The following is a 10,568-nucleotide window of genomic DNA, read 5'->3' on the forward strand; positions in this document are numbered from 1 at the left end:
ATTTCTGCATTTAGATAGTTTTGACCTCATCAATTTAGAACTTGTACATATATTCATAATGCACAAGTTGGGGAAGATTGTTAGAAAAAAATGATGTTATCAACTTATAAACTATCAGAGTTTATTATCAGTATTTGATATCAGAGTTTAGCAGAAGGTGACGTTATCAACATTTGTCATCAGCATTTGTTGATCAATATTTGACATCATTATTTGGTCATTGCAGCTAAAAATCAGGAGATATCGAAGAAGGGAATGATTGTAGAATGTAAGTCGGTGTAGGACTTTACTTGTTATAGCAATTAATATATTGATATGCTTTAGGATTCCTTATTATAATAGAATATAATTCCTTATTGACTGTGTAGCTGTGCAGTATATAAGCACAACTTAGGTTTACACTGTATGCGTCTCAAATTGATATACCTTTTATGTAACCTAGAAGCTCTCAAGTATAATTCATCCTTTGAGAAAGCAGTTTTGTAATCAGTTTTTATATCAATCAATATAAAATTGTTTATCCTGTTGAGTACTTAATTTGATTTGTCTGCATAAACCGCATTCATCCCCTCTACAGTTGTATTAAGGACCTAACAAAATTAATGTTTTCCAGATGAGATAGTTTAGTTATTTGTACCTCACTATTTATAGGAATGTTGAAACCGAATTACTAATATGGGGTTGCAGGATATTACCTGTGCATCGTTTCGAGTCGTCATCAAACTTCATTATTTTGGTGCATTTGTTTGAGTAAATTAATTTACAAGTTTCTCCAATCTTCAGGATAAACTTGAGTCCATGAAAATACTCCCTCTGTTCTTTTTATATATCGTTTGACTTTCTTGCACATAATTTAAGTCCTTTGACCACATAAATAAAAAAAATATATTTTTTTAAAATTTTCTTTTTGTAAATTAAAGTTGTAGTTATATATTTTCATTCACAAAAAGAAAAAATTGAAAATTATTATTCTAACTATGCTGTTAAAGTACTTAGAAGTGTGTGCACAAAAGGCAAGCATGCAGCAAAGAGGAATAAATATTTTTCTGCAGTAGCTTTATTATGGTATCAGAGCCTTTATCGCTCTAAAAAGCTTCATCGATCCTATCCATCAATTAAACTCATCAAGTTCTAATTTTTTTTGTTACTTCCATCTCACTTTCATGTCGATCGTTACCACTCCAGAATCCAACACTGTTCCGATTACTCGGACTTTGGTATAGTTTAACCCATCTTCACAACTGCCTCTCAAACTCACAGGCAGCTCTACATTCACAATATGGAAAGCTCATCTAGAAATGCTATTACACGGACACGATCTATATGGTTATTCAGATGGTTCTCTTCAAACCCCAACACAAACAATTGCTAAGAAACAAAAATTCATCCCGAATCCTAAGTATTAACTTTGGTTTCTCCAGGACAAGATAATACAAAATGCTATACTAGCCTCGGTTGATCCGACCCTTGCATCCATGGTTGCAACAGCTTCCTCCGTTAAGCAAGTGTTGTTGTGTATTTTTGTAAAGTTTGTTCTGAGGGAAGGATTAAATCAATATTAATTCAAGTATACGATCTCTTAATGTCTAGACATGTGTAGAAATAATTGGTGTATTTATTACTAACTAAATTAAACTATCAAGCAATTTAATTAAAGATTTATAAATAAGGAAAATAACCCGAGAACTAGGGTTCTTCAATTTGTTCAATGATTGTTGATGTATTGCGATCTCTACTTCTCTTACTTTGCTAAAAAACAATTCTTCTAAAATTTATATTGTTCTCTCCCAAGATACAAAATAATACCTACAACTATATCCCAAAGTCACTCCCATGATCAATTGAAGTACAATCATAAACTATTAAGACCCAAGAATTATAAGTTTCATAGCTCGCATATTAATCTCCCAATCAATAATTAAACTATGTCCATCATATCATGAACAAGAATTATGACTCATCTCCCAATTCATCATAACTCCTAAAGATACAATTAAAGGTTCATGACTCCTTTAATTGGGTTAAGACCTCAATGATAGATTAGCAAAGTAGAGAATTTGCACTACAATCAAACAAACATATATTACCAACGAATACTACCTAATTCTCAAATTAGAGAATTAGCTACTCATAATTAAGGAAGAAAACAAACATATATTAATATCCAAAATCATGATTACAAGAGTATAGAGTTAAGAAAGATACAACTTGATGAAATCTCTCAAACTTGGAGTGAATCCCTTCAATCCTTGCTCAAGTTCTCTCTAGCCTCTCTCAATACCAAGTGAAATCAAGCTTCAGACCATGACACATGCCATACAACACTTCTAGCTCTTGGTGGGACATTGTACCAACACTTTCCCCATGTCCAAACAAGGTTTGACCAAACACTCAATGTATATACTTGTAAGCCAGACTTATAATTTGAGATGAAGTTGCTTTTTGTGCCGTGTATCTAGCATTTGGATTCCCACTAATCTCCTTCCAAAATCGAGTCTCAAAAGAGCCTGGAAGCTTAGACCTCTCTAGATTCCACCCAAATATATTGGATGCTGGTGTTAGAAAATGGAAAGTTTGAGGCATACTTTATATATGTTCTTGATATGATTTCCGGAAGCTAACACTTGGAGGTTGTTTCTTGGCATGAAGATTTAAACTTTCATATTTGGATCTAAGACATTTTTTTAGTGGAATCCATGAATATATTGCGACAAAGTTGCTTGTTTGAAATGGGTTATGGGAATTTTGTCCCACATTGATATTGTAAAACAAAGATATTGAGTTTATATAGCATCTTGTGTTAGTGTTGCTTACAACTACCAGCATAAGTGGAATGCTTGTGTGGCTTAGTGCTAGTGGGAACTCTTATATTTTTTCTTTTCTATTACAAGTTTAATTATTTATATTAATTATTTAATTATAAATATAAAATATATTGAGTAAGGATTATTTTAATCATACTCTGAATATATTTTGTAATATTATTATTAATTAATCAGGATATAATATAAATAATAAGGAAAACCCATTTTGTTTACTTTTTCTATTTTGTTACTTGGTGTACCACATCGAGTAAAATAGAAGAAGAGTAACTTGAGATGCCTATATATTGAGAGGTACACTTGAGATAAATAAGACACAAGTCTCAATTACAGTCTTTATAGTTTGTTATTACCTTTGTATTTTGTTTCGTTAGTTGGTTATTTAGTTATTTTCCTTGTTCTTGTAATTATATATATAACTGCCCATTGTTGCTGTGTAGTTAGTATTATACCCAACAATCTTGAAGAGATTATAGTTATATATAGTTAATTAGCAAGATGGTTAATGCAACTAGTGATGTTCCTAAAATTGTTGAGACTGGTTTTGGTTCTGGTGGTACTACTACCATTGACTGGACCACGTATCGTTTTCCCCAGCCAATTGATTTATCAGGTATGCCTAATAAATTCAGCGGGGGAGCTTATTTTTCTCTTTGGCAAAAAAAGACGAAGCTCTAGTTAACGGTTAAGGGTCTATGGTTAGTGGTACAGTATGATCCTCCTGGGTTGGATCAAGAGAAAGCTGAATCTGTTAAGGTTTATGCTTTATGGGCTAAGAAGGATGGGGTGGCTAGGGCAACCATTTTGGCATCCTTGGAGTACACCTTGTTCGATGTTTATTCATCAGATGCCTATACTGCTAAAGTCTTATGGGATAAGCTGGAACAAATCCATAATACTGATTTTTAAGGTCTTGAGAAGTATTCTGTGGATAGGTTTCTTGATTTCAAGTTGGTGGATGGGAAATCCGTGACTGAACAGGTTCATGAGTTTGAGATGTTGGTTCATGCTTTGGGTGAGTCCGATATGGTCTTGCCTGAGAAATTTCGAGTGATGTCTGTGATTGAAAAGCTTCCAAAGTCTTGGGAAGAGTTTTCTCTCTCCCTGAAAAGACAGAAAGGAGAGATCACAAGGACTAACTTGATGTTGGAAATCTCTGTACATGAGCAGCACAAGTCCAAACAGGGACATGTAATGCCTGTGGAACATGGGAGCTCGAAGGTGAATGTAGTGACTGTAGGACTGAAAAGCCAGGTAGTTACTAAGAAGGCTAACACTAAACCTGACAAGAACAAGGCTAAGAAACCAAAGGCGAACAAACCATGTTGGTCTTGTGGATAGGTTGGTCATTGGAGTAAGGACTGTCTAAGTAAGAAAGCTAAGAAAGCTGGAATGGTAGCTCAAGAAAATACTGTGCTTGAACTTGGAACCACGAGTGGGCTAGTAGCTAACATGGTCATTGGTGAGGTTGTTACCTCTGGAACCGATGACGGGTATGTTACTTACAACCCTGTACTACTTTTCACTTATCTGTCACATGAATGGTTGATTGTTACTGGAGCTAATGTACATATTTGTGCTGATATTAGCTTGTTTGTATCTTATCAACAGAGTCATGGAGTGACAGTGACGATGGGGAATGCTAGTGCTGCACAAGTGCTTGGAATATGAAACGTGGACCTGAAGTTTGCTTCTGGGCGGATTCTATCTCTCACTAGAGTGCATCATATTTCCTTTATTCATAAAAATATTATAAGTGGAAGTTATTACTCGTACTGGTACATTCTTTGGCAAGGGTTACTTGTCTGATGGTTTGGTTTTAATAAATATTGAACCCGTTCTGGGTAGTTTTATTAATGATATTGTTGCACCTTCTGTTAATTATGTAGAATCATCTGATTTATGGCACTTACGACTTAGTCATTTAAATTTTGGTGCTATAAAGAATATGATGAATTTAGATTTGATTCCAAAGTACGCCATTGATAAGAAATCTAAGTGTCAAGTGTGTGTAACTGCTAAACAAACAAGGAAACCTTTTCATAATGTTGTTAGTGATTCATACTTGTAAAATTTAGTGCACTCAGACATATGTGAATTTGGTGGTGTGTTGACTAAGGATCACTGTATATATTTCATTAACTTTATAGATGATTGTAGTAGATATTGTTATGTTTATTTGCTTAAACATAAGGATGAAGCACCAGATAAATTCATTATGTATAAAAATGAAGCTGAAACACAAACTGGCAAAGTACTTAAATGTTTGAGGTCTAATAGAGGTGGTGAGTATACGAGTACCTTGTTTAATGAGTTGTGCGCAAGCAATGGTATAGTTCATGAGGTTAGTCCACCATACACACCCGAGTCTAATGGGGTGGTAGAATGAAAGAACCGAAATTTTAAAGACATGATTAGCAATATGCTAATTAATTCTGGGTTGCCTAAGTACATGTGGGGAGAGGCTCTGAATACGTCTTGCCATATTCTGAATAGAGTCCCTCTGAAACATATGGACAAGACACCATATGAATTATGGAGAAAGCGTAGGAAAAGTTTGAGTTATCTTCATGTGTGGGGGTGCCTTGCTAAGGTGCTTGTCCCTGAACACAAGAGAAAGAAACTGGGTCCGAAAACTGTTGATTGTATCTTTCTGGGCTATCTTGAAACCACAACTGCTATGAGATTTTTAGTATTAAACTCTGACATAGATGGTATTGTGGCGAATATGATAGTTTAGTTTCGTGATGTAACTTTCTTTGAGAAAGTATTCCCTATGAAGATTGGTATACCTTTGGGTAGTTCTGAGGATGATCCCAATCACACATCGAGTTCTATTCCTGATCATGTGGAAAAGATGACAAATATGGGGGTGGATCCTGGTAGTAGCTCTACTCCTAACGGAGTAGAAGAACCTAGAGGGAGTAAGCGTGCAAAGGTAGTCAAGGACTTTGGAAGTGACTTTATCACTTACAATGTCGAGGATGAGCCTTTAACTTTCCGTCAAGCCATGGATTCTTCGGAGTCAAGGCATTGGAAAGGCGTTGTAAAGAGTGAAATTGACTCAATTGTTTCAAATGGAACATGGGAGTTAGTTGATCTCCCTCCTGGGTGTTCTACTATTGGATGTAAATGGATCTTCAAGAGGAAGCTAAACCCTGATGGCTCAATAGATAAGTACAAGGCCATGCTAGTTGCTAAGGGCTTTAGGCAAAGGGAAGGCATTGATTATTTTGATACATATTCTCCAGTTGCCTGAATGACAACAATCAGAATGCTTATTGTATTGGCTTCTGTACATGGTCTTATCATCCATCAAATGGATGTAAAGACAGCCTTTCTTCATGGTGACCTTGAAGAAGAGATTTACATGGATCAACCTGAAGGATTTGTTGCTTCTGGTAATGAGAGGAAATTATATAGACTAGTCAAGTCCATCTATGCCCTAAAACAAGCACCTATAGACTGGCATAAAAAGTTTGATAAAACTGTTTTAGACTTCGAGTTTTTAGTTAATGAAAGTGATAAGTGTGTCTACTATAAGGTTAGAGGTAATGATTATGTGATCGTGTGCTTGTATGTAGATGATATCTTGTTGTTTGGAACCAATATTGAGATTATTAACGAGACAAAGATTTTCTTGAAGAGGCACTTTGGGATGAAAGATATGGGTAAGGCTAGCATGATTTTTGGGATCAAGTTGACTCAGTCAACTGATGGAATAACTTTGTCACAGTCTCATTATATAGAAAAATCTATACTTGAGAAGTACGGTTATTCAAATTGTAGAATCGGTAGTGCACCATATGATTCAAAAGTTGCCTTAGTCAAGAATAGTTCAGGAGTTCATGTGTCTCAGTTAAGGTATTCTTAGATTATTCGGAGTTTGCAATATCTTGCTAATGTGACTAGGCCAGATATTTCTTATTCTGTGTCTAAGTTGGCTAGATATACAAGCTGTCCAAACAAGACTCATTGGGAGGCACTGGATAGAGTTCTTAGATATCTGAAGGGAACTATTTCCCTTGGCTTGCATTACCAGAGATTTCCGGTGGTACTCGAGGGATACAGTGATGCAAGTTGGATAGCTAAAAAATCTAGTTCCAATGGAGTGACTGGATATGTGTTTACCCTTGTGGGTGGAGCAGTGTCCTGGAAGTCTTCTAGACAAACTTTGATTACTCGGTCTACTTTTGAGGCTAAGTTGTGTGCACTTGATGCCACGGGGACGGAGGCTGAATGGTTACATAGACTCATGAGTATGTTACCTGTAGTAAGCAAGCCACTTCCTGCCATTTCTGTTTATTGTGATAGCCGTACAACTATCGACAAAGTCAGAAGTGTAAAGTATACTGCTAAAATAAAGAGACACATCCAAGTTAGACTAAAGTCTATAAGTGGTCTTATTTCTGATAGGATTATTGCTATAGAGTTCATAGGAACTCAGGATAATATAGCTGATCCGCTGACTAAAGGGCTTGAGCATGCTATAGTCCTTAAGTCGAGGTTGGCGATGGGACTGATAACCCATCATAATTCAGCAACAGCGGGAACCCAATACACATGAGAGGAGATCCCTCGAAGTGTATTCAATGTGGTAATAACAAGTTATAAGGATGAATTGGTAGTACCTCTACCATATACATTTAGATACTTATGTATCTGAGTCTATCCCCTGTAAACCTTAAGAGGTACTTGAACTGCTAGTTAGCAAGAGTTATTTGAACTCTGAATGGGGTCAAGTCATTTGACGATATGATAGCAGTACATCTCTGGAGATGCCCAGCTAAGCAAATGTAATTGTGTGGTCGCAATTAGAGGAAAGGGTTATTCCTCGAAATATTTGACGAACAAGATCAAGACATGACCATTAACATCTCAAAGCCGTAGATTGGCACCATAGCCTTTGACTTGTCGTCGTCTATGGAGTTAACCACCCAACGGATAAAGACTCAAGGTGAAATATTCCATCTGTATCCGGTAGCCATCGAAGTAGAGGACTTAGGAGGGTTCAAACCCGGAAGGGTACCGACTCTGAAAAACATGTCATGTATAAAATCTGGTATGCAATTTAATTATGGATTTGTGGGGGATTGTTAGAAAATGGAAAGTTTGAGGCATATTTTATATATGTTCTTGATAAGGTTTCCGGAAGCTAACACTTGGAGGTTGTTTCTTGGCATGAGGACTTAAACTTTCATATTTGGATCTAAGACATTTTCTTAGTGGAATCAATGAATATATTGCAACAAAGTTGCTTGTTTGAAATGGGTTATGGGAATTTTGTCCCATATTGATATTGTAAAACAAAGATATTGAGTTTATATAGCATCTTGTGTTAGTGTTATTTACAACTACTAGCATAACTGGAATGCTTGTGTGGCCTAGTGCTAGTGGGAACTCTTATATTTTTTCTTTTCTATTACAAGTTTAATTATTTATATTGATTAATTAATTATTAATATAAAACATATTGAGTAAGGATTATTTTAATCATACTCTGAATATATTTTGTAATATTAATATTAATTAATCAGGATATAATATAAATAATAAGGAAAACCCATTTTGTTTACTTTTTCTGTTTTGTTACTTGGTGTACCACATCGAGTAAACTAGAAGAAGAGTAACTTGAGATGCCTATATATTGAGAGGTACACTTGAGATAAATAAGACACAAGTCTCGGTGCCTACCTCGCAAACATATATGAGTTACATAGGTTTTTTTGGATAAACTGAGGTGTGAGTCGCCGTTGATCATTGCTGGTTCTGTGGCCATATTTATCTGTTGCTGTTTTATCCTGGAAGCGATATTGCTGCATTCCATCATAGCTTAAGTGGGGGGTAATAATCTCTTCAAGAACAGTCAAGTCCTCTTGAAGGGTTTGGTGACTCAGCTGTTGTGTTCTTCTTCTTATCAGAATTTGGAAAGCGATAAGAGATAAGTTTTCTTTACTTTCTTTGTCAATTACAGTCTTTATAGTTTGTTATTACCTTTGTGTTTTGTTTCGTTAGTTGGTTATTTAGTTATTTGCCTTGTTCTTGTTATTATATATATATAACTGCCCATTGTTGCTGTGTAGTTAGTATTATACCCAACAATCTTGAAGAGATTATAGTTATATATAGTTAATTAGTAAGATGGTTAACAAAACTAGTGATGTTCCTAAAACTGTTGAGACTAGTTCTGGTTCTGGTGGTACTACTACCATTGACTGGACCACATATCGTTTTCCCCAGCCAATTGATTTATCAGGTATGCCTAATAAATTCAGTGGTGGAGCTTATTTTTCTTGTTGGCAGAAAAAGACGAAGCTCTAGTTAACGGTTAAGGGTCTATGGTTAGTGGTACAGTATGATCCTCCTGGGTTGGATTAAGAGAAAGCTGAATCTGTTAAGGTTTATGCTTTATGGGATGAGAAGGATGGGGTGGCTAGGGCAGCCATTTTGGCATCCTTGGAGAACACCTTGTTCGATGTTTATTCATCAGATGCCTATACTGCTAAAGTCTTATGGGATAGGCTGGACCAAACCCATAATACTGATTCTTAAGGTCTTGAGAAGTATTCTGTGGATAGGTTTCTTGATTTCAAATTGGTGGATGGGAAATCCATGACTGAACAGGTTCATGAGTTTGAGATATTGGTTCATGCTTTGGGCATACAAATAATTATACAAGTATTTTACATGTATTTAGAATTAGGCATACAAATAATTATACAAGTATTTTTTTGTTTTGTTTTTGGGTTACCTCCCAAGTAGCCTTGTTTTATGTCATTAGCTCGATGCCTTTTATGGTGATTTAGATTTGAGGATTTGCAAGAATCCAAGAGATACCTCGTGGAATGTCATCACCAACGAAATAATGCTTCAATCTTTGTCCATTCACTTTAAAAACATTAGAACCTTCACGAGTGATATTCATAACACCGTAGAGATACACTTTAACAACTTTAAACGGACCCGACCATCTTGATTTCCACTTTCCGGGAAAAAGTTTCAATCTTGAGTTAAATAAGAGAACTTGTTTCCCAACTCCAAACTCCTTTGGTACAATGTATTTTTCATTCCACCGCTTTGTCTTTTCTTTATAAATTGTAGCATTTTCATAAGACTTGAGTCTCAGCTCATTAAGTTCACCAAGTTGCATCAACCAGTTTAGTCCCGCGTCATTCAATTCCATTTTTAACAATCTTGTGGCCCAATATGCCTTATGCTCCACACAACATGCTTTCCCAAATACCAACCTATAAGGAGACATGCCAATAGGCATTTTGAATGCTATCCTATAAGCCCATAAAGCATCATCAAGCTTCTTTGACCAATCCTTTATCGAGTTAGCTACCATTTTTTCAAGAATTTGTTTAAGCTAACGATTTGAAATTTCCACTTGCCCATTAGTTTGAGGATGATAAGGTGTAGCAATTTTTTGAGTCACCCCATACTTCTTCAAAATATACTCAATTAGTTTATTGCAAAAATGAGAACCTCTGTCATTGATAATAGCCCTTGGAACTCCAAATCTTGTAAAGACATGTTTTTGTAGAAACCTCTTCACCACTCCAGCATCATTGGTTGGACTAGAAATAGCCTCCACCCATTTACAGACATAGTCCACTGCAAGCAAAATATATTTATTCTTGTAAGACTCTAAAAATGGACCCATAAAGTCCATCCCCCAAACATCAAAGACTTCAACCTCAAGAATAGGTTGCAAGTTGCGATAAAGTTCTCTGACTTCTATTT

At 35.7% G+C, this 10,568-nt stretch overlaps 1 protein-coding gene across 1 annotated transcript; it reads right to left on the reverse strand.

Annotated features, from left to right (window-relative positions):
* Window positions 1-9,624: 9,624 nt before the first annotated feature.
* Window positions 9,625-10,170, reverse strand: LOC141701351 (uncharacterized). The gene has a single exon (XM_074505026.1). It carries the CDS (start codon window positions 10,168-10,170, stop codon window positions 9,625-9,627), a length of 546 nt encoding a protein of 181 aa, XP_074361127.1.
* Between the last annotated feature and the right edge of the window lie 398 nt (window positions 10,171-10,568).

Source organism: Apium graveolens, unplaced genomic scaffold (assembly GCF_009905375.1).
Source record: "Apium graveolens cultivar Ventura unplaced genomic scaffold, ASM990537v1 ctg3762, whole genome shotgun sequence".
NCBI lineage: Eukaryota > Viridiplantae > Streptophyta > Magnoliopsida > Apiales > Apiaceae > Apium > Apium graveolens.